This window comes from Eulemur rufifrons, chromosome 30 (genome assembly GCF_041146395.1).
Source record: "Eulemur rufifrons isolate Redbay chromosome 30, OSU_ERuf_1, whole genome shotgun sequence".
In the NCBI taxonomy this organism is placed as follows: Eukaryota; Metazoa; Chordata; class Mammalia; order Primates; family Lemuridae; genus Eulemur; species Eulemur rufifrons.
This window is the reverse complement of record NC_091012.1, coordinates 22,557,765-22,583,458: the sequence shown is the minus strand read 5'-3', so window position 1 is coordinate 22,583,458 and position 25,694 is coordinate 22,557,765. Positions and strand designations below refer to the sequence as shown.

At 44.3% G+C, this 25,694-nt stretch overlaps 1 protein-coding gene across 1 annotated transcript; it reads right to left on the bottom strand.

The window, feature by feature from the left end:
• Nucleotides 1–413: 413 nt before the first annotated feature.
• On the bottom strand, nucleotides 414–2,286 carry LOC138378117 (zinc finger Ran-binding domain-containing protein 2-like). The gene is given in 2 exon segments (XM_069463418.1): nucleotides 414–1,275; nucleotides 1,351–2,286. Coding segments are annotated over 2 exon segments (993 nt in total). The 5' UTR covers nucleotides 2,278–2,286; the 3' UTR covers nucleotides 414–1,209.
• Between the last annotated feature and the right edge of the window lie 23,408 nt (nucleotides 2,287–25,694).

The following is a 25,694-nucleotide window of genomic DNA, read 5'->3' as shown; positions in this document are numbered from 1 at the left end:
CCCACAAACACAATTGTCGATTTCCCTTAATATACTTACCTTGCATTGTCACTGAAGATACTGTTAAGAGAAACCTTTTTGTTTTTAAACCAGAAAACAAAATGGAGTTCAGTGACCAGATTTTAATTTTGAAAAATAAAACAAACTCTGAAAGCATTTTAAGCCATAAATTATTTCCAGTGAATAGGAAAAAATAATGATTTTTGCTTACATTAAATAGAAATAAGCATTCATTTGTTATTCAGAAGAAAATTTTATGCAATGTGTTTATAGCAAATCATCTAGAGGCAGATGTTCACTTAAATTCACAATGTCTGTGTTGTCTTTTCATCAAAAGAGAAATATAATTCAAAAACTTTCTTACATTTTCTCATTAACTATGATTTAGCCTCTTTACTCTACCATATTTGATAACTGGATTTTAAAGGATATCACACAAAGCTTCTTAAAATATTGATAAACATTTTGAAATAAGATGTTTCTCTTCTCAGGCAACCATACCAGTAACGAAGAGATGAAATGTTAGGCTTTCTTTCTTGCCCCAAATTATGTGTCAGAAAGGAAAATGACATTTTCTCCTTCAGCAATTCACAAGATTTTTTTGCATTAAATGTGGTGGTGCAAAAAAGTACAGCTGGATAAAAGAGAGACAATGATTCTAAGGCACCCTTTAGCATAGGGAATTTAAAAATAAAGAAGTTTCCAATTAGCTGTTTAAACTCAGTTTGACCTTTTTTGGTAAGAATAACTTTAACACGTGTTAACAACATAAACAGGTAGACTTATTTTACCAGATTAACATAAAAAGGTTGTTTCCAACAAGTTTATCAGTCTTGCATCCATGCCCAAAGTTTGGACAAGCCTTGGTAATCCTGTTTTAGTCAATAGACAGGATATATTTAGAAATGAGAAAAACAAGAGTTTAAATTAGGAAACAAAGTACTTTGTTACAGCTGAGATGGCTGATGAATGAAACAACTGGCTGTAAATAATAAATGATAAATAGAGCATCTATTTTGGGACATTATGGCTTAAAATGCTATTTACTTTTAACTTTACAAATAAACACAGCTGTATTGTTCTGAAAAGCAATGAAAGGCATGCACCTCTACTAGCAGATTTAGCACTTCTGACCAAGTATGACACCAACTTCTTTAAAAATATGCTTCATGCACTGTACTGGATTTTTTTTATGTAAATTTTAATACATTATTTCTTTTTTGAACTTGAACGGGAACCAGAATGAGACGATCCAGAAGATGACCTGTGGTGCCTGGGTAAAGTAGTGGTGTTCCGTAGGGGTTGGCCCTGGGCTCAGGGTTGTTTAGTGTTTTCACCAATCACCTGGCTTTCGGGTGACCGTGATCTTGTTCGTCTTTTTTTGCGATCACCAGATGAAGAAGATCTAGAACGACTTCTCTTTCTGTTCCTCTCAGGAGAAGATGATGAACTTGAATAAGATCTTTTTCGTGGGGAAGAAGAGCCCCTGTGGGACCTGGAGCTGGATATTGATTTCGACCCACGAGATCTCGAACGTTCTCTGGAACTGGAACGAGATCTTGACTGCGAACTGGAAGAACTTCTTGAACGGGACCTGGACCTAGACCTTGAACTTGAGGGGGAGGATGAGCGTGATGAAGATCGTGAATGTGAAGATCGAGACTTTGAGCGACTTCATCTATTAGGTTTCTTTTTATTACTATCTTCTTCTTCACTGGCATCAAGATTATATTTTGAGAGATCAGCATCATCTTCATCCTCATCCTCATCTAATTTATATTTAGAAAGATCTTCATCCTCATCCTCGTCTTCTCCCTCTGATTCTTTATCTTCAACTTCCTTTAATATAGATGCAGGACCAACTGCCTTCCCTCTGTATTTTTTCTTTTTACGTCCAAACTCATCATATTCACCATCAGATTCTTCTCTTTCTATATATTCAACATTTTCTCTTTCATTAAAACCACCACCATATCCTGTTCTTTCTTCCAATTTAGCATACTTTGGAGTATTACACATGTTACACTCTGATCTTCTGGCCCAATTCACATTACTGCAAGTTTTACACTGCCAGTCATTAGCACTAAATAGGCCTCGGCTTTTTTCTGCAAGTGTCTTTCCTATTTCAGTGCCCCCAGCTTTCATCATCTTGGCCTCAGTTGTCTTCTCCCGACCACATCGATTACAGCTGGTTCTTCTAGCAAAGTTTACATTTCCACATTTTTTGTCAGGGCAAATCCAGTCCCCTTCGCTGACTCGGAATTTCTTGGTCGACATCTTGGACGCCACCACCACCGCCACCCACAGCTACGTCTTCCAAGAAAAAATCTTGAAAGCAGCAAGAGAACAATGATGAAGGAAAACAATTCAAATGACAGAGGATTTTTTTCAACAGAAACCATGGAGGCCAGAAGGAAGGGGCACAACATCTTTCAAGTGCAGAGAGAAAAGAACATTCAACACCGAACCCTAAGTATAGGAAAAATATCTTTAAGAACTGAAGGTGAAATCAAGACACTCTCAGACTAAAGGAAACTAATAGGATTTGTCACCAGGAGATATACCCTAAAAGCATAGCTAGAGGAAGTTCCCTAACTAGAAAGAAAATGATAAAAGGGGTAATGGGGAATTGGAACATCGGGAAGGGAGAAAGTAAGCAAAAATGCGGATAAAGGCCGGGCGCGGTGGCTCACGCCTGTAATCCTAGCACTCTGGGAGGCCGAGGCGGGTGGATCGCTGGAGGTCAGGAGTTCGAGACCAGCCTGAGCAAGAGCGAGACCCCGTCTCTACTAAAAATAGAAAGAAATTATATGGACAACTAAAATATATATATACAAAAAATTAGCCGGGCATGGTGGCGCATGCATGTAGTCCCAGCTACTCAGGAGGCTGAGGCAGGAGGATCGCTTGAGCCCAGGAGTTTGAGGTTGCTGTGAGCTAGGCTGACGTCACGGCACTCACTCTAGCCTGGGCAACAGAGTGAGACTCTGTCTGAAAAAAAAAAAAAATGCGGATAAATACGATAGACTGTCTTTTGCCTCTCAAATATTCTAATTTATGTTTAACAGTTAAATCAAAAATTATAACACTGTCTGATGTGGTTGTAAATGTATGTATAAGAAATATTTAGAACAATCACATCATAAATAGGAAAAGGGACATGAAGGAATATGAGGTTTCTACACTTCACTTGAACCAGTGAAATGTTAACAGTAGACGCTGATAAATTAGGTATATATAATAAACAACCACTAAAAAAGATATACAGTTGTAAGTTCACACTCCCATCCTTACAATAAGAAAATACTTGGCAAACTGAAAATCCATAACTTTTCTTTTACCCATCAGAGAACTGAGGTTGCAAGGCAAGCCACTAACCCAAAATTTGCAAAGATGGGTGCATACAAAAAGGCCCAGATGAGATCTGCTGACCTGGAGCAGAAGCTGCTGGAGTCATAAATGGTAAGACCATGAAATGGTGATTTTGATGAATTTCTGAAGGCTGAGTACGCGGTAGTGTGAATGATAAACTACGTGGGGCTACAGTCTTAAAGGGCAAACATTCTGGGTTTCACCACCAGGAACCCCACCATATTCTTACAGTGAAGATCTGAAAAAGATGGCCTTGTGGATCAAGATGGCACCCTTGTTCCTACAGGGCCCCCTAGAGACTAACTGCCAGCCTAAAGCCTTTCCAACCAGCAGCTCCAAATCCCATTTTGATGGTGAAAGATCTTCATTAAGACACTTCCGCAACACCCCTCCCCAGCCTGGAGACAGTTCATGTGCTGCAGGGAGAGGCCCCCCTACTGGTATCCCTGGAGGCCACCTGCCCACTCGGAATGAGTTCAGTGTCATCCCATGATGCTTGTCCTCTCCACATTTACAGTACCCCTGACCTCAGCAAGGAGAAAGACACTTGCTGTGCACCTTTCACAAAGTTTACTCAAAATGGATCCTAGACCTAAATGTAAAGCACAAAGCTATAAAGCTTCTGATAGGTAACATGGAAGAAAATCAAGGTGAACTTGGATTTGGCAACGACTTCTTAGATACAACACCAAAAGCATAACTCATGAAAGAAAAAATTGATAAGTTAGACATTATTAAAATTGAAACTTCTACTCTGTGAAAGACACTGTTAGGAGAATCCTCCCCAGACTGGTGGTAGTTCCCGTGCTGGTAGGGGAAGCCCTCCCACTGGTATCTCTGGAGGTCCCCTGCCCACCTGGACTGAGTTCAATGTCATCCCATGATACTTACCCCTCCACATTTAGAGTACCTCTGACCACAGGAAGGAGAGATACCCTCCTTTGCTCCATCAAGTACTCCAAATCCTACTAGCAGGGGTGTGAAGAGAGGGATTTCTGCAAAAGAGCAGCATCTGTGGTACACCTTGAAATGAGCCAAACAAAGAGAGTGACCAAAGCCCCCAAGTCCCTCCCTCCATCAAGAGCTCTCATCCAGGTGAGGAGGGAGGCAGTACTCTGCTCCCATCACATGTGGACAACCTGGCCTTGCCTCCAAGCCAGTAAAGGCCTCCTGGGCCTGGTCTGTGTGTCAGTCCAACATCCTTTGTCAGGAGTCTCTGGACTCGTACATCAAGTCATACTCGTTGGAGTGCCATGGCTTAGTGGCCAGCAGGACGTGCTGTGGGAGGTGGAATGAACACATCGTTGGTCCAGGTAGCCTTCTCTCAAGCTGCCTCTAGCTACGAGGTCCAGCTCTTTGAAAATGAAGGCCCATGAAGGTAGCAAGGCCATCTGTGTCAGAGATAGGGAGAAGAACGAGCTGCCATTTCTTTTCTTTCTCCCCAGCTCATATCATCTCCATCCCTTCTGGCACTGAATGATGTCCCAGACTCTTTCAGTCCTTTCCCCTCCAGCATTTTCAAAGCCCTACTTGACCCACAATGCTAGGTTCATTCAACTATTCAATATAGTTTCTTGTGTGTTTTGAAATTTTTTATAAAAATAGTCAAAAAAGTAGACGTTTCATCCCTCTGCAATTGATTTTTATGTAGCTTCAGAAGAATTCCAGTTGCATTGGGGTTTCTACATGGAGATCCAGTTGTTTCACTGTCATTTACTAAAAGTATTGTGATTCCCCACTGTTCTGCAGTTGCACCTTTTTCGTAAATCAACGGTCCATATATAAGCCTATCTGTTTCAAGAGTATGCTATTTCCATTGATATGCTTGTCAACCATGGCACACATACCACAAACTTAATTACTCTATCATTTTAATAATTATTACTCATCCAGTAGAGTAACTAGTTTTATCTTCCTCTATTCCTTCAAGACTGTCTTGGCTATTCTTGGCCTGTTGCATGCCAATTTAAACATTACACTCCGTTGGGTCACATTTCACACAGACATGCACATAAACAGACATACTCACTCACAAAGGCTTTCAGATTTTTTTAATTTAGATTGCAGTCAATCTGTAGATTAATTAAGGAGAATTAACATCTTTATCCAACTGAATCTTCATATCCATGATAATATTACACTTTAGGTGTTTATTAATTTATCTAAACAGTGCTTTTATATTTTTCCATACAGTTCCTAATGGTTCTTTGGCAAGATTTACTCTGCAATATTAATATTTGGTATGATAGGTTACAAGCCACATTTTGCTGACTTTCATTTACACTATTTGTTGCTGCAGAAACAAAGTTTACTTTTTGTATATTGATGATATACCAAGCAACCTTGACATTCACTTTTTTTCATTGAATAGTTTAACTTTAGTTCTTTTGGATTTTCTTCACACACAGTCTAATCATCTGTTAATCACGGACACTTTATTTCTTCTTTTATGATTGCTATCTCCTTTATTTCTTCTGCTTCTCATTACTGCATTGGACAGTATCTCCATCAAAATATTGAAGAGAAATGGTAATGGGAGAAATCCTTGTCCTATCCTCAGTTTCAAAGCAAAAGCTTTCAAATTTCCCCATATGTGTGCGATGTTTACTATAGGTTTTTCACACATATCCTTTATCTAGTTGACTAACTTTTCTTTTTTTCCATTTTACCAAGCTTTTTATTTTAGAACACTGTTGGATTCACAGAAAAATTGCAAACATAGTACAGAGAGTTCCCACATGGCCCACACTCACTTTACCCTGCTAATTAACCTCTTAGCATGTTACATTGTTTACAACTAATGAACCAAAAGTGATACAACGTTATTAACAAAAGTCCACACTTTCTTTAGATTTCCTTAGTCATTACTTAATGTCTTTTTTCTGTTCCAGGATCCTTTCCAAGATTCTACAGGATGTTTATCCATTACGCCTTCTTAGACTCCTCTTGACTATGACAGTTTCTGAGGCATTTGCTTTTCATGACCTTGACAGTTTTGAGGGGTAACAGTCAGGTATATTGTAGGATGCCCCTCTCTTGGAATTTTGCTGATGATTTTGTCATGATTAGCTTGGTATTATGGGTTTGGAAAGGGGAGGACTACAGAGGTAAAGTGCTATTCTCGTGACGTCATACCAAAGATACATACAATCAGTAATGACTTCTCACTGTTTTTGTTTTATTTCAGAATATTACAGGGGTGCAAACCCTTTGGTTACATATACTGCCTTTGCACCGCCCGAGTCAGTGCTACAAGTATGCCCATCCCCCAGACAGCGCACTACATCTGTTCAGTATGAATTTACCCATCCCTTCATTCCCCCTCCCACTTGCCAGACACTTATCACTGTGGATATCAATCTTGATCACCTGGCAGAGGTAGCGTTTTTCAGGCTTCCCTACTATAGAGTTACTCTTTTCCCCCTTTTCCACACTGCAATTTCTTTGGAAGGAAATCACAGTGACCAACCAACACTTGAGAAGTATGGAGTATCTACATAAATGATGTGTAATACTTCTACAAAATTATTTGTATATTCTCTCCAATTTATGTATTCAGTCATTTATTTATCAGCATAGACTCATGGATATAAACTTTATACTTTCGGGGAGAGGATAGGGTGGAATAAAATTTTATACTTTGAGAAATATTTCTTTTTATTTGGAATGTGCGTGGATTTTTATTAAATACAATTATGTATAAATTTACTGTAACCAGGGAAATGCAACTTAAAACTACAATGAGATACCGTCTTACTCCAATTAGAATGGCCATTATTAAGAACTCAAAAATACGTTAGTTGTTAGTGTGGATGCAGTGAAAATGAAACACTTATATACTCTTGGTGGGAGTGTAAATTAGTATGAAACTTTCTCAAAGAACCAAAAGTAGATCTTCTTTTGATCCTGCAAATCCAGTAGTGGGTATCTACCCAGAGGAAAAGAAATCATTATATCCAAAAGACATCTCTACTCATATGTTTATCACAGCACAATTCAACATTGCAAAGATATGGAATGTACCTAAGTGCCCATAAACTGAATGGATTAAAAATTGAGATATGGCCGGGCGCGGTGGCTCACGCCTGTAATCCTAGCACTCTGGGAGGCCGAGGTGGGCGGATCGTTTGAGCTCAGGAGTTCGAGACCAGCCTGAGCAAGAGCGAGACCCCATCTCTACTAAAAATAGAAAGAAATTATATGGACAGCTAAAAATATATATAGAAAAAAATTAGCCGGGCATGGTGGTGCATGCCTGTAGTCCCAGCTACTCGGGAGGCTGAGACAGGAGGATTGCTTGAGCCCAGGAGTTTGAGGTTGCTGTGAGCTAGGCTGACGCCACGGCACTCACTCTAGCCTGGGCAACAGAGTGAGACTCTGTCTCAAAAAAAAAAAAAAAAAATTGAGATATATATATGTATACACACACACACACACACACACCATGGAGTACGATTCAACAATAAGAAAGAGTGAAATAATATCTTTTGCAGCAACTTGGAGGGAACTGGAGGGCATTATCCTAAGTGAAGTAACTCTGGAACAGAAAACTAAATGCTACATATTCTTGCTTATAAGTGGGAACTAAACTACGGCTACATAAGGGCACTCGGAGTGATATAATGGACATTGTAGACTCAAAAGGTTGAGGGTGGCAGGTGGTGAGGCATGGAAAATTATCTATGGGGCACAATGTACACTACTCAGGTGATGGGTACACCAGAAGCCCAGACTTGACCACTATACAGTATATACATGTAACAGGATTCAACTTATGTCCCGTAAAACTTAAAATTTTTTAAACATTAATAAATTTACTATAGATATGATTTGTCTCATTCAATCTGTTAATATAGTTAGCCAGCCCTGCATCTATTTGCTCCCAGATCTATCTCTCATTTTTTCCTACTCTGCTCTGCACTATGCAGGATTTGACTCCTGAAGGCTCCAATTCCTAGGCTAACCAACATTTGACTGCCATTTTGGTTCAGAAAGATAGAGCGATTAGAGGTTTTTCACCTCCTTCTTCTGCATCAGGTGACTTCTCCTTCTGTGGCTACATTGTCCATGGCTCCAGCCACCATCAGATAGTCCCACCGTGACTCCAGATCCTGTTGAACCCAATACCTAGGCTTCATTAATGCTACATTCCTGTGTTTGTCCTTCCCACCTACAGGTGAGATTGACTTCCTCGTGTGGCTAATTATTGGGTTCTCCAGCTCTCCCTCGTTTGGCTTCTCTGTCACTTGTGTAATCATTTCCCTGAAGTAAATTCCCTCTGTATTAAATGGAGTTTTCTATTCTCCTAGAAAATCCTTTATTCTTACATATGGCCAGTTACATTGATTGATCTTCTAGTGTTAAACTTCTTTGCATTCCTGCAATAAACCCAACTCTGTCAACAGCATTTAAATATGTTTAAAACTGTTCTATAACTAGTGACAAAAATAAAACAAAATAAAATGCCTTTGGAACCTGAAATCTCCTCCAGGTGATGTTCTATTTCTATCATCCTTTTCACAGTCTTCTCAAAAATAATTTTACACCCCTCGTTTGGGGATAAATATAGAAAATTTAATAGCATAAGTAATAGAATAATATATTCAACTTGTAGAAAATTGAAGTCATACACATAAAACAATATAACACTGTGTGATACACCCCAAGTGACACTCAGAGGGAAATAGCTAGCCTTAAATATATGAGACAATAAAACTATTTAAAACATCTGCACAGTTGAACAAACTAAAGAATAAATACCATATGCAACTTAAGTTAGCAGAAGGTATGAAATAATGAAGATAAAAGCAGAAATAATGAAGCAGATAATAGTAGAGATAACTGACAAAACACAATTCTTTGAAAATACTTACAAAGTAGACATTTTTCCAAGTAGGATCAATCACTAAACAAAACAGCAGAAACAATGGAAGCTAAAATTGTACAAAATATAGATACAGAAGAGATTTGAATAAGAGAACACTACATATACGACTGCTCACCCTTGGTTGTGGATCCAACAGCTCCCCATTTAACATCTAGCCGGGGACTTGGAGTCATTTTTACAAGGGTTGCAGTTGGACAAATGGTCCGACATGGAAGGGAGAGCAAATTTCCCACGGAGCGCTTAATCAAGGAGCCAAGGGCCAAGATGAAGGCTCTCATGAGTGAGAATTGAGATGTCCACTCACCCCAGAAAATAGGAGTCCGGAAGAATCCATCTGTGCCTTGTCAGTCCTGGAAAACTCCAGGCAGAGTTGTCAATGCTCGACAATACAGGCATTGACCTTTATCAGTGAAGTTCTGCCTCAAGGGATTCAGGGCAGTGTAAGCCTTAGTCTACTGGGGACATACTCAGGTTATCCCAGGGAGGTGTCACATGCCTTGGTAGGAATCGAGATGAGGGCCCTGACCGAGAATGAAGGCAGTTCTGAACTCCAGAATGGAAGGGGCCCCAACACTATACTAGTGATCAGCTGTGGGAGATCCCATTGCCAGTGTGGATGGAGTCCGAGGTTCTGACGGCAGTCAAGATGAGACACTGAAGGAGGACTAGTGGAACCTTAGACCCTAGGACAGAGGGGTCCCATCCCTGTCTCTGCCATCAGTGATGTCTATCAACTTCTGCCTCAGGGGTTGACAGAGGGGAGGGCCTTGGTGTGAGGTGCAGACTTCAACTCAGTGGAGGGCAGAGGGCTCAGGCTCTGTTAACAGTCAAGGTGAGACACTGAGGGAGGGCTGAGGAAGTCCCCACTACAGGCAGAGGGACCCAAATAATCCAGCTCTGCCCCTGCTGTCAGCCCTGGGCCACCCTAGGACAGACTTGTCAGGCTGAGCCCTTCCCATTTAGAACACAAGGGACTCTGGGAGTCATATGTTGATGTGACCCAGGGTCAACTAAGGGCCGTAGAGGGCGGTGATCCAGGCTCTGCTGCATCCCAGTAGAGGGCCTCACAGTCCATCCTTGTCCCTGCTGTCAGCCCTGGGATGCCCGGGTACGGGGCCGGATGTGACATCCACTGACTGGCACCCGGAGGGCTGACAGAGGCGAAGGCCTTGGTCTGAGGTGCGGACATCTGCTGGACCCTGAGGAGAGGGCCCAGGTTCTGTGAGGAGTCAAGGTGAGATGCTGAGGGGGGAACAAGGGGGCCCCCTTCTGTTACAGGGTCCCCAAATAATCCAGCTCTGCCTCTCCTGTCACCCTGGGGAAGCCTGGGAAAGCCTGGGTGTGGGGGGCCGGCTGTGACGTCCACCGATGTCTGTCTGGGGGACTGACAGAGGTGAGGCCGTTAGTCTGAGTTGCAGACTTCAGATCGGTGGAAGTGAGAGGGCCCAGGATCTGTTAGGAATGAGGTGAGATGCTGAGGGTGGACTCAGAGGGCCCCACACCACGTAGAGAGTCCCCAAATAATCCAGCCCCACCTCTGCTGTTGGCCATGGACCACGCCTTGGCAGACATGTCAGGCTGTGCCCCTCCTCCCCAACTTCTTCTTCAGGGGACTCTGGGAGTCAGAGTGTTGGTGTGACCTGGCAGACTAAGATCCATAGAGGCGGGGATCCAGGCTGCACCACATCCCGTTAAGGGGCCCCACAGTCCATCCTTGTTCCTGCTGTCAGCCTGTAAAAGCCCCGGTGTAGGGGGCCGGATGTGAAGTCCACTGACTTGTGTCTGGGGGGCTGACAGAGGTGAGGCCCTTGGTCTGAGATCCAGACTTAAGGTTGGTGTAGGGGAGAGCACCCAGGGTCTGTTAGGAATGAGATCAGATGATGAGAGTGGGCTGAGGAGGCCCCCACTCCAAGTAGAGGGTCCCAAATAATCCAGCTTTGTACCTGCTGTCAGCCTTAGGCCAGCCCGGGGCAGACACGTCAGGCTGAGGCCCTCCCCATTACACCTCAGGGGACTCTGGGAGTCAGAGCCTGCTGTGACCTGGGGCTGAGTCAGAGCTGTAGAGGGTGGGGATTCAGGCTCTGCCAGGCATCAAATTCAGGACCCTGAGGAAGGACTGAGGCCTCCCACTGCCCATCCCATTCCACCCCCAGTGTCAACCCTGGGAAGCCTCGGGTGTGGGGTCCAGATGTGACGTCCACTGACTTATGCCTCAGAGCTTAGAGAGAAGTAAGGGCCTTGGTGTGAGTGGAAGGGATGCAGGCTGTACCAGGCAGCCAAGATGAGAACACAAAGATAAGGAGGAGGGGACGAGTATTAGACTTCAGGATAGGGGAGAATCCCACAGATACCTGTCCTTCCGTCAACCCTGGGAGGCCCCATGCAGGGTGGCCTGGCACGTGTTTCTTGACAGCCACCTCTGGGGCTAAGGGAGGGTAGGGGCTTGGTATAGTGATCACGGCCTCAGATGAGCAGAGGGAGATGCCCAGACCCTGCTGGGAGAAAAGAGGTGGACAGAGACCCAGGATCCAAGGACAGAGGGGCCCCAACATTGCCCCTGCTTTTATCCCTGGGAGTATCTTGGGCAAGGTGGCCCCATGTGGTACATCCACACTTCTTTATGGCCATGAGGAAGGTGAACACCTTGGTGTGAGGGAGGACTAGGGGTACCCCACTCCAGAACAGTGGAGGCCTCACAGAAACACCCTGTCCCCACAGTCAGCCCTGGAAGCTCAAGGCAGGGTGGCCAGACCTGGTGCTCCCTCACTACTGCCTGAAGGGGCTGAGTGTGGTCACAACTTTGGTCTGAGGGTTGCAGCTCCAGGTCGGCATAGGAAAGAGTCCCAGGCCTGCTAGGCATAATCAAGGTGAGGACACAGGGGGATGAGTGAGGGGACCTTGTACCCCCGATAGAGAGAGCCCGTCCGTCCCCTATGCCAGTTGTTGGCCCTGGGCGGACCTAAGCATGGGTGACAAAATGTGCTGGCCCCAGAACGGTGGGGACCTCACAGAGCCTGGCCCACCCTCCTGACAGTACTAGGGGTACCAGCCCTGTGCATGTATCTGCAGCGACGGCCCCTCACTTCCCCTTATAGGGGCTCCAGGAACCCACAGTGAGACCTTGGTCTGAGGCGGTGTCCTCAGGTCACAGAGCAGAGGAGGCCCAGGCCGTGCCAGGAGTCAAGGTGAGGTACACACTGTGAATGTGTGCCAGAGGCCCTGCACTCCCCAGGACAGAGAGGACCCAATAGTGCCTGGCCCCACCCACCCACTGTCAGTCCTGGAGCCTCACACTTTGCAGTCCAGCTGCACCTGAGGAGCCATCTCTTTTTCTTGTTCATGTGCTCAGGGGACAGGCTGACCAGGAGGAGAGGAGCCCTGGGAAACCCCAGGGCATCACCTAAGGAGAAGGCCTGTAGGTTGCACTTTGTAAAAGACCCCAAGATGTGGTTCTCACTGAGGCCACTGACATGTTCCCTCTCTTCCCAGATCTGTGGGTCACCATCGCCCGACTGCTGTCCACACTCCTGCCTGCTGTCCCTGACCAGAGCCATCATGCCTCCCTGCTGCTCTCAGAGGAATCAGCACCTTCAGGCCCAAACAGAGGCGCAGGGCCTGGTGGGTGCACAGGCTCCCGGGGGTCAGGAGGAAGGGGCGGCTGCCTACTCCTCTACTGTCACCCCGGGCACCCTGGAAGAGGTTGCTGCTGCAACACTCAGTCCTCAGGGAGTCTGCTCCTTTCCCACTGGCCTGGCCTCCAATCCAGAGCACCACTCCAATGAAGTGGTACTTCATTGCCAAAGAAAACAAGGGGCTAAGCACCTCCCAGCACCTGGCAGTCCCTGCGTCTCTGCTGCAAGAAGAGCTACAACAGAAAATGTTTGATTTTGTTCATTTCCTGCTCCTCAAGTATTGAATGAAGGAGCCCATCACCGAGGCAGAAATGCTGAATATTTTCATCAGAGATTACCAAGACCAATTCCCTGAGATCCATCAAAGCCTCCGAGTGCATGCAGTTGGTCTTTGGCATCGATGTGAAGGGAGTGGATCCTGCCTGCCACTGCTATGTCCTTATCACTGCCCTGGGCCTCACCTACAGTGAGGAGCTGAATGATAGCCAGCGCTTTCCCAAGACTGGCCTCTTGATGACCATGCTGGGTTTGATCTTCTTCGAGGGCAACTGCGCCCAGGAGGAGGTTGTCTGGGAAGTTCTGGGTGTGATAGAGGTGCGTGCTGGGAGTGATCATGATATCTACAGGGAGCCCTGGAAGCTCATCACCCAGGATTGGATGCAGGAAGGGTACCTGGAGTACCGGCAGGTGCCCAACAGTGATCCTGCATGTTATGAGTTCCTGTGGGGCCCGAGAGCCCATGCTGAAACCAGCAAGGTGAAAGTCCTTGAGGATGTGGCCAAGCTCAATCAGGGCAACCCCAGATCCTTCCCAATCCTGTATGAAGAGGCTTTGAGGGATGAGGTAGAGAGGGAGTGAGCAGGAGTTGCAGGCAGGGCCAATGGAGGGGCAGGGCCAGTGCACATCCAGATCCCCTTCCAGCAGCTCCTCCTACCCCATGAGAAATTAGTCCTTTCTTTACTCTGTGTTTGAAGAGAGCAGTCAGTGTTTAAAGTAGTGGAGGGTCGCAATAATTTGGGGAAACCACCAGTGCATAACGTTTTGTGTTCCTGTTACATTTGGGTGTTTTGCCTATTGATCTTTGTTTTCCTTTTGGAATTTTTCAAATTTTGTTTTTTATCATAGAAGATTTAATTATCTTCAGCATCTAAGTTGGGGAATGATATTGACTACACATGTAATTTTGCTTATCAAAAGTAAGAGTTTGCCATTTTGTAAAAGAAACGGGGTCACCTTCCATTTGATTTTTCTGCTCAGAACAAGGTGGAATTGGAATGTTATTGCAATAGGAATTTTCTTGGAAATGTGAAAGAACTTTGCATTAAAATATATGGAGTTATGAAATAGAGAAATAAAATTTAAAGACACTTCCTTCTTGCAATCTTATCCCTTTTCACATGTTTTTCTATAAAATTAAAATATATGTGAAAATGCTTGGCTTATTTGAGAACATAGGGGAAATTTAATCTCAATAAATAAGAGCCGCTGCTCACTGGCACATTTGTACCTCAAATATTCACTGACCATCTGCTCTTTGAAAGGCCCTGGGTTAACAGACACACTAGGGTAAGCCAGACCCACCCCTGCCCATAGAATTAGAGAGTCTGGGAGCTGCAGTCATATAATTAAGGTGGTGAGATGTCCTCTAAGTCCTAAAGAACATGTAATGGAAGTGTTGAAGGGTAGTGCCTCTGCTGAGAGCAGTGGGGTGTGAGGGCCCTGAGCCAAGGCCGTTTGGGTCTTGAGGAAACTGCACTTCCTTCTGTGGGAGTTGGTTGTAATGAAGCTGGGTGGTGACAGGACCAGACTGTCAAACCATGTGACTCATGACTTAGGGCTGAGAGCAAAGCCTGTAAGGGAGAAATGCCCTGAGCAGTTCCTTCTGGATGGTGAGCAAAGCATTGAGGATTCTCCAGGTGGGGCGGGTGTGGAAGGTGTCTGGTGCTCTTGTTCCACTGCGGCTGACCACAGTGCCAGAGCTAGGTAATCAATAATCATCCTCTGCAGGGATTTCCTGAGAGATAAGGATGAATCTCCCATGAAGTGAGGCCCCCAAGCCACTTGCCATGTACACATCTGCCTGACTGGGAAAGCCAATCGGACCCTATTAAAATGGAATTTTAATTAGGTTATTTCAAGTGTAATTTGGCCAATTGTAAGGCCTTAGATTTTGGGTGGTGATGAAATGGATTAAATAAGCGGTTTGGCTGGAAAAGCAGCTGTGAGGGAGGGAAGGGGTTGGTCCTTGTCTCAGATGCCAGGAGCTTTGAGCTGTATCCAGCTGGGGAAGACTCCCCCACTCACAAATTAAATAGTAAATCATCTAAGAGGGAATTTGTACTGAGTTTTATGTATGAAGCAACATTTTTGGCTGAATAGGAATTCCCTGTCCTATTGTGCTCCATACTCAGAGGTTTCGTAGATAATAACGACACTAGCAAAAACAACATTCCCCGAGGTAAGTTTAGTAGGATCTGAGGTCCAAATATACTAGTAATGCAAATAACCATGAATCAGGAAAGATTTAACATATGCCAGACACTGTGTCAGGTGCTTTACATACATTGCACACATTCCAAAAGTCCTACGAGACAGATCCTATCAAACCTATTTTCAGACGAAGAGACTCAGGCTCACAGGGCTTGGTAGATTCCCATAGCCACGTGGCTATTCAGCAACAAGGTCGGGACTAGATGTCCTGCCTTTATGGACAGAATGATGTAAGCCCTAAAATCCATATGCTGAATCCCTAACCCGCGGTACCTCAGACTGTGACTGTATTTGGAGATACGGTCTTTAAAGAGGTCATTGAGGTAAAATGAGGTCACTAGGGTGGCCTCTAATTTAATGACTGGTGTCCTTATGAGAAGAGGATATTAGGACACAGACACACACAGAGGGAAGACCCTGTCGAGACACAGGGAGAAGACAGCCATCTCCAAAACCAAGGAAAGAGGCTTCAGAACAAACCGAACCTGCCATCACTTTGATCGTGGACTTCCAGCCTCGAGGACAACGACACAACACATTTCTGTTGTTTAAACCCCCCAGTTCACAGCACGTTGTCATGGCAGCCCGAGAAAACTAATACATATGGTCTGAATTCATCTAGAGCCCACACCATTCCCACTCCTCCCAACCTGAAGCAGACCTTGGTCTTGCTTCATTTCTCTTCTCATGATTCCATAATGTTTCTCAGCCAAACAAAACAAGCACTGTGGTCCAGGTACTAAAAGCAGGCCCAAAAATGTGCTATGGATTGAAATGTGTCCCTCAAAATTCATACATTGAAGCCCTAAGCCCCAATGTGATGGTCTTTGGTGATAGGGCCTTTGGGAGGTAATTCGGTTTGGTTGAGGCCATGAGGGTGGAACCCTCATCATGGGACTAGTGCGCTTACAAGAAGAGACAGCAGAGAAGTAGCTTGCTCTTTCTATTTCTCCCTGCCATGTGAGGACACACAGAGAAGGTGGCTATCTCTAAGCCAGAAAGAAAGTCCTCACCAGACACCCACTACCCTGCACCCTGGTCTCAGACTTCCCAGACTCTAGGACTATGAGAAAATAAATGTTTGTTGTTTGAGCTCCCAGTCTATATTATTTCCTTATGGCAGCCTGCAATGACTAAGGCAAGAAGGAGGATGGCAATGTGAACCAAATACAATGTAGGGATTGTATGTGTTTCCTTGAGAGCCAAACCTGCCAAGATGCCAGCATTTTAGTGCAGTCCCAGTACTTTACTGCATTACCGTGCCCTTTCCTGAGTCTTGTCCCGTGGGCCGGCCTGTCCAACTCTGGAATCCGCCCTGCTGCCCAGCTGTATGTGGCTGCATCCTCTAAAGGCTGTGCCCTGCTGCCAGTAGCACTGCCCAGAGTCACCTCTCCTCCCCCGACATAGAGTATTTCTACCCTCTGCAGAAGGCCCTTAATTGTCCCTCTCCCTCACCCTGGAGCACCTCTGATAGCAAAGGTCCCTTTGACTTTGAATAGTGACCTTTAGACACCTGATCGTCCTGTTGGATGTCTTCAACACATTCCCCAAATGTTTTTCATATAAGCTGCTGAGTGGAGTCTGATTTGGCCTATAAGTTACCAGTTCCTGAGATATAACCCTGAAGTTAGAGACAAAGGTTTTAAACCATCCCACTCTGATATTTACAATAGGACTTTAATGGGGTGCCTTATTTGAAACTGGCCACCGAGCAGATACATACATTCAAGAGCTTTCTGAGGTGGTCAAAAACCAAAGACTCTCATATTAGTCAGCTTAGACTGCCAGAACAAAATATCACAGACTGTGAGGCTTAAACAGCAGATATTTATTCCTCACAGTTTTGAAGGCTGGGAACTCTGAGATCAAGTTACTGGCAGATTTGATCCCTGGCGATGACTCTCTTCCTGGCTTGTGGACAGCTGCCCTCTCTGTGTGTACACATGGCAGAGAGAGACAGAGAGAGCAAGAAAGCTCTCTGATGTTTCTTCTTATAAGGGCACTAATCCCATCATCAGGGCCCCATCCTCATGACCTCATTTGACCCTAATTACTTCTGAAAGGCCCCATCTACACATACATCACATTGGGCCTTAGGGCTTCAACATATAAATTTGGGGCGAGGGGACACAGTTCAGTTCATAGCATCTCCTTTCCATTGTTAAATGAGGAAAGTCTATGGAAATCACTGTGAAGCAAATATCTCCTGAAGCTGAATTCCTAGAACTCTGCTATCCTAGGATGTAAAAAAAATGGTTCCTTAGGAGACATGCCAGCTCAGATTAAAAATGAAGGAATAACCGTCATCTTTCCACTGCTTCTGCTCTATGTATCTGCCCCATAGGAAAGTCCTGGCTTTCAGTGTGTCTAATAACATCCTGTGCAGATGTTCAGTCATTGAGAGGGTAGCAGAGACTTACAAGTTAAGATTTTGCCCCTACGTCAAATGGAAAGAGAAAGTCCTCAGCCTACTGGGATGACAGATGGTGCTGCAAAGGGTACTGCAGAAAAGTGCCATTGGGTGAAGAAGGCAAAGCCTTCCTGCTGACATTTACAGGATCCTTGGAAAACTACATGTGATCCTGCAATTGAAAGCACCTGTCATGTAGTGGGCACTTTAAAAAGCTGGAGAGCTTGGGCAAAATCTGGCCTTCTCAGAAACTCCTCTCAGCAGTGAAGGCTGTTGTCATAACACCTTATAGCCGTTGCTTTTTGTTGAGCACCTACTATGTAACAGTTTGTGGCAAGGATTTGAAGTGCCCTTACACATCTTGTCTTCCTCTCCTTCCTGGACACATGGGAACAGTGCAGTCCACTTGTAATGAGGAAGGGTCATGTGACTTTCCTTTTTCACTGGATCACGAGCAGAGGCCTTGTTTGTCCCATCCAGGCACTGGAGGGCCAGGGCGCCATTTCCTCGCGTTCTCCCTCCATTCAATGGCAAGCAAGTCAACTCCATGTGAGATGGAGGAGTCACAAGCAAGAAGCAGCCTGGGGCCTTGGGTCACTTGAGAGCCCCTAACACACCACATCAGAATTTATATTCATGAAAAATAAGCTTTTCTTGTGTTAAGCCATTCAAATTTCAGAGTTTGTTGCATGACCTTATGGTTACTTCAAATAATATACAGCTACTATTTTTGGTGTCAAGCTTATTTAGATATTTCAATTGCAAGGTAATAGTGCCTATATTCTCGTTACAAAAACTTCTAAAAATATAGATAAATCACAATTCGTCTCTTTACAAAGTTCACCTAGAGTTCAGTCCCCTCCTCAGAGGTCACCACTATTGTTCATAGTAATATGGTGTGTATTAATATAAGCCTTATTATAGGGTTTTTTAGATGTAGGTGCACTACGAAAACACACAGTGCTGGTAAATATGCACAGGTATCATGTACATACTGATCTATCACATGCCTTTGCCACTTAATAAGATGGGTGCAGGATCTTCCCACCCTCACTTTTCTAACTGATCCCTAGAACTGTACAGTAGCTGTGTATCACAGTTAACTAAACCTTTCTTCTCCTGATGAACACATAAGCTGTTTTCCATTTGTTGCTATGAGGTATAGAACTGAAATAATATGTATGAACCTGACATTCTTGGGCAAATATGCATTTTTTCTAATAAGAAAGATACATTAACATGGACATTGGCTGAAAGAAGAAATGGCATGAATAGTTTACTTTTTACAAATATCGTCAAAATTTTATTCCAAAAACAATGTACCAATTTATTTTCTCAGAAATGTGTGTGGACATCCTACATATATCTTATTTTATCAGTCTTTTAAATTTTGGTGAAAATTATGAATAAAATTTGGTGATGAAATATCATTTCACTGTTATTTTAATTTGCCTCTCCACTGTCTCTGCTGAGGTTAATTCCTCCCCCAGATGAAGCTGGATTCAGGCAGTGATGTCCTGAGTAAGACCATTCCTCTAGGCTTGATTTAAACATCAGAAATGCCAGTGAACCTTTTCCTTTAGAGAAAGAAAGATTTTGTCAGAGTGACCAGGACCCAGGGAAGGAGAGCAGACAGGACTCCTCGGCAAGTGAGGGGTGTCGGGGGGATCACGAGGACAGCGGTGGCCAGAGTCCATGAGGGAGACCAGGTGCAAAGCCACGGCCACAGAGCACCAGGCAGGCTGGCACTCAGAGCTCTGCCTCCAGAGCTCAGCCCAGTGGGTGAACAACCAGAGGGAGGGAAGGGGCAGGGAGGAGAGAGGACAGGACAAGGCCCATGAATGGGCTTGGGAAATTGGGGGCCCATCGTTCGTCCCCAGCTGGAAGCTGCAGTGTGATCTGAGTGGCCAGGCCTGTGGGGTGGATACAGACATCCCAGCCCCCTTAGGAGCCCGCAGCTCTGTTGGGAAGAGGGTAGCTGGTGCCCTGCATCACTCTGGGTGAGTCCCCTGAAGTCCCTTGACCCCTCTAGTGGTCCCCTGCACCCTGGGCAGGGTCCCAGTCTGGGAGCTGTCTCAACACCTGTGGGTGCCAGGGTTTCATCCCCTGTGTACCCTGGGCCCCCTCAAACTCCACTGCATGGGTGGGTGGGTTGGTGATCGATACCGACAGGTGAGACAGGCCTGGAAGAGCACTGGGCGGGGGAAGGCAGCAGTGCAGCTGCTTGGAGGGAAAACTGGAGGAAGGAGGCCCTGGGGTTAGTTACCCCAGACTCTGCCAATAAGGGGCTGGCTGTGGACATGCCGTGACAAAGGAGGTGGCACCTTTCCTTGTCACACTGATGGGGATGTGTGGAGCCCAGTGCAGGAAGCATCAGGCCCCGTCCTATTGGCAGCATTCACACCTGCAAGAGGGTGATTGGGCCTGGGGAGGAGACGTCGACAATGACACTCTCAGGGACAGTCCAGGGGAATTCTGAAGACAGATGAGCAGTTATGGCCTGTGCCTTTCCTGAAGGCAGGAGACCCAGGCGGGGGGCTGGCTCCACACTTTGAATCGGCCAATGGGACCCTCTGGTTTTTTGATCCATCCATTCCTTCCTTCATTCATTCATCCCACAAAAACTTTTTGAGCATCTATTGAGGAAAAACACCAAGTAAACAAAACAAAAGAAGGGACCAGTTACTTCAATCTGCTGCAGGGAGGGTGGTGAGGTGGAGACACACATGAGAGTTTTAGGAAGTCAGGGTCTGTGAAATCATGGCGAGAATCTTTAATGATCTGACTTTTGGGGCTGCTGACTAGGTGGAAGCCGCTCCCCTTAGCTGAAGGTGAGGGGGAAGGAGGAAAAGTTGGTCGTGATGGGATCAGGAAGAGTGGGGAGGATGAGGTCAGTGGGGAGTTTGCAGATGGGGAGGTGTTCTAGCCCATCCGGGTGGAGGTGTCCACTGGAAAAATGGGTCTGTCTATATGGACAGGAGCCAGGGCTGGACCTGATATTTGGCTGCATCAACAGGGGTCACTTCAGGCCACGGGTTTAGGTTAAGTAGAGTGCTGTGTAGATACTGGACTACATGCTTGTAATATTCTGTGTTCTCCACAGAAATAGAAGCAAGAATAGGAGGGAGCAGGGGAGCTACTGGTATAAGTCCTGGAGTCTGCAGGTCCGACAACCCCGAGATTAGTGGTCTGGGAACAGGAAAAGATGATATCCCAGCTCAGAAATTGAGAGAATTCATCCTCCTTCCACTTTTTTTGTTCTGGGGACACTCTCAGTGGCTGCCACATTGCTGAGGGCGATCTTCTTTACTCAGTCTACGGACTAAAATGAAAACCTCTTTCAAAAACACCCTCACGGACACAATGTTTGGCCAGCTATCTGAGCCCAGCCAAGTCGGCACATAAAATTAACCATCACCTGTCAAACCCGTCTCCACTTGGCACCTATACGCACCTGCTTAGACCATACCTAAGGTCCAAATAAAGACAAGAGCAAGATCGTGATTCTGCCTAACTTAATACAGCTGTCCTGCACACAAACGGAAATATACTAATCGTTTTCCCAGAAGAGGAGATAAGTTCCTTCAATGAGGTTTTTCTTGTGCTGACATCCCATAATTTAAATAATATTACATAAAATCAACAATACTTAAATACTGATAGGAAGTCAACACATGTATGTTACATGATAAGGGAGTACAGGAGGAAAGGAAATAAAGGTATTTGCTATAGATATGTATATGTATAGATACACAAACAAATGTATTTGTGAAAAATAACAGGGTAATGGCTTTTTGAAGTCATAGTTAACAGCACCAGGTAGGTGACAATACTTTGCAGGGCTGCGGTTCTCTAGGATCCTGTATACGCTCTGAATCAGCATCCAATATGTGGTGTGGTTTCTGTCGTAGCCAGGATTCAAAGGTCCAGGAATTAAGGGGTGGAAGTGGGCGTGGCACCACTCACCTTACCCCTAATGACCTACCAGCAAAAGTTTTGCTTCCTGTTCTCACAACAACCTTATGCTCTGCTGGCCTAGAAGTCTTAGTTCCAGGTGGAGGAATGCTTCCTCCAGGAGACACAATATTGATTCCACTCAACTGGAGTTAAGACGGCCATCAGTCACTTTGGGCTCTTCATGCCTCTGACTCAACAGGCTAAGAGCTGCTGTGTTGGCTGGGGTGACTGATCTGGACTAGCAACGGGAAACTGCACTGCTGCTCCACCATGGAGGCAAGGAAGAGCCTGTCTGGAATACCGGAGATCCCTCAGGTGTCCCATAGCAATGCCATGTCCTGTGATTAAGGTCAGTGAGAAATTACAACAACCCAATCCAGGTAGGACTAGGAATGGCCGACCCCACAAGAATGACATTTGGGTCAGCCCACCAGCTAAAGAACCACAGCCAGCTGAGGTGCTGAAATCAAAGGGAATAGAGAATGTGTAGTAGAAGGCAGTTAGAAATACCAGTTACCACTATGTGACCAGTTACATAAACAAGAACCGTAATTGTCATGAGCAGTTCCTCATTTTGTTTTGAATACATTTCTCATCAAAATGACTTTCATTTAGATCCAAGTTGTTGTGTATATCAATACCTCCCTTTTTATTGCTGAGTAGTGTACCGCCATGTGGCTGCATCACAGTTTGTTTATCTGTCACCCATGGAAGGATAGTGAGTTGTTTGCAGATTTGGCCAAATATGATTAGGGCTGCCATAAATATTTAGGTGTAGGTTTTTGCATGAACATACAGTTTTGTTGCTCCCAGGAGTGGCATTGCTCAGTCATATGGTAAGGGTGTGTTTATAAGACTTTACCTAATCATTTTCCACAGTGGCTGTAACATTTTACTTTCTCACACTAATGCATGAGATTTCAAGTTGTTGTTTGTCCTGGTTAGCACTGTCAGTACTTTTATTTCAATCATCTCCAAATCTGTGTCATGTTATCTCATTTTTATTTCAATTTGCATTTCTTTAATGGCCAATGGATGTAAACCACTTTCATGTGCTTATTTGCCATTATATGCCCGCTTTGGTAAAGCGCTTATGCAGGTATTTTGTCCATTACTAAAACTGGATCATTTGTTTTATTTTTATTTTATTTTATATTTATTTTTTTATTTATTTTTATTTCAGCTTATTATGGGGGTGCAAAAGTTCAGGTTACATATGTTGCCCATGTACTGCCTATCCCCCCAAGTCAAAGCTCCAGGCGTGTCTGTTTCCCAGACAGTGCACATTGCACTCATGATGTAGGTATATAACCATCTCCTCCTCGCACCCCCCACCCTCCCCAAGTCAGCACCTTCAAGCGTGACCATTCCCCAGACGGTGTGCAATGCACTCATCATGTAGGCATACACCCATCCCCTTCCCCCACCCCCAAACTCAGTCTGATATCTGTTTGGTATCATTCCCGGATGTGAATTTAGGTAATGATCAGGGAAACCAATTTTCTAGTGAGTACATGTGATGCTTGTTTTTCCATTCTTGGGATACTTCACTTAATATAGTAGGTTCCAACTCTCTCCAGGAGAACCAAAGAGATGTCGTATCATTGTTATTTCTTATAGCTGAGTAATACTCCATGGTATACATATACCATAATTTACTAATCCAATCATATATTGATGGGCATTTGGGTTGTTTCCCCATCTTTGCAATTGTGAATTGTGCTGCTATAAACATTTGGGTACAGGTGTCTTTGTCATAGAATGACTTATGTTCCTTTGAGTAGATGTCCAATAATGGGATTGCTGGATCAAATAGTAGGTTTATTTATTTATTTTTTTTAAATTTATTTCATCTTATTATGGGGGATACAGAATTTGATGTTGCATACGTTGCCCGTGTACCGCCTGTCTCCCCAAGTCAAAGCTCCAGGCGTGTCCGTTCCCCAGACAGTGCGCATTGCACCCATCATGTAGGTATATATTCCTCCCCTCTCCACCCCCCCTTCTCGAGTTAGCATCTTCAAGCGTGACCATTCCCCAAACGGTGCGCAATGCACTCATTATGTGGGCATACACCCATCCCCTCCCCCCACCCCCCACCTCATTCTGATATCTGATTGGTATCGTTCCCAGATGTGCATATAGGTGATGATCAGGGAAACCAATTTTCTGGTGAGTACATGTGATGCTTGTTTTTCCATTCTTGGGATACTTCACTTAATATAATGGGCTCCAACTCTCTCCAGGAGAACCATAGAGATGTCGTATCACTGTTATTTCTTAAAGCTGAGTAATATTCCATGGTATGCATATACCACAGCTTACTAATCCAATCATGTATTGATGGGCATTTGGGTTGTTTCCACATCTTTGCAATTGTGAATTGTGGTGCTATAAACATTCGGGTACATGTGTCTTTGTTATAGAATGACCTTTGTTCCTTTGGGTATATGCCCAATAATGGGATTGCTGGATAAAATGGTAGGTCAACTTGAATCTGTTTAAGATATCTCCGTAATGCTTTCCACAGGGGTTGCACTAGTTTGCAGTCCCACCAGCAGTGTATTAGTGTTCCTGTCTCTCCACACCCACGCCAACATGTGTCGTTTTGGGATTTTTTGATAAAGGCCATTCTCACTGGGGTTAAGTGATATCTCATTGTGGTTTTGATTTGCATTTCCCTGATGATTAGGGATGTTGAGCATTTTTCCATATGTTTGTTAGCCATTCTTATATATTCTTTTGAGAAATTTCTATTCATGTCATTTGCCCACTTTTTGATAGGGTTGTTTGATTTTTTCTTGCTGATTTTCCTGAGTTCTAAATAGATTCTTGTTATCAGTCCTTTATCTGATGTGCAGCATGCAAAAATTTTTTCCCGTTCTGTAGGTGGTCTGTTTATTCTCGTGACTGTTTCTTTGGCTGTTCAGAAGCTTTTTAATTTAATCATGTCCCATTCATTTATTTTTGTTGTTTCTGTGATTGCCTTAGGGGTCTTCTTCATAAATTCTTTGCCTAGGCCAATGTCTGTAAGCGTCTTTCCTACATTTTCTTCTAGAATTCTGATTGTATCACGCCTAAGGTTTAAGTCTGTTATCCACCGTGATTTGATTTTTGTGAGAGGTGAAAGCTGTGGGTCCTGTTTCAGTCTTCTACATGTGGCTAACCAATTTTCCCAGCACCATTTATTGAATAGGGATTCTTGTCTCCAGAGTATATTCTTTCCTGCTTTGTCAAAAATTAGTTGTCTATATAAGGATGGTTTTATATTTGGAATTTCTGTTGTGTTTCACTGGTCTGTGTCCCTGCACTTGTGCCAGTACCAGGCTGTTTTAAGAACTACAGCCTTGTAGCATAGTTTGAGGTCTGGCAAATTAATACCTCCCATTTTGTTTTTGTTGCTTAAAATTGTTTTTGCTATACGGGGTCTTCTCTGATTCCATACAAAGTATATAATTATTTTCTCTACGTCTGTGAAGAATGATGTTGGTAGTTTAATAGGGATTGCATTGAATCTGTAGATCACTTTGGGTAGTATAGACATTTTAACAATATTGATTCTTCTGATCCATGAGCATGGTATAGTTTTCCATCTATTTGCAAGTTCTGCTATTTCTTTTCTCAGTGTTTCATAGTTTTCCTTATAGAGGTCCTTTACCTCTTTAGTTGGTACATTCCTAGATATTTTATTTTCTTTGTTGCTATTTTGAAGGGTATTGAGTCTTTAATTTGGTTCTCCGATTGACTGTTATTGGCACATATAAATGCCTCTGAGTTGTGTGTATTAATTTTGTAACCTGAGACTTTGCTATATTCATTAATCAATTCCAGGAGTCTCATGGTTGAATCCTGGGGGTTTTCCAGATATAACATCATATCATCAGCAAAAAGTGAGAGTTTGATCTCTTCTTTCCCTATTTGGATTCCCTTGATTCTGCTCTCTTGC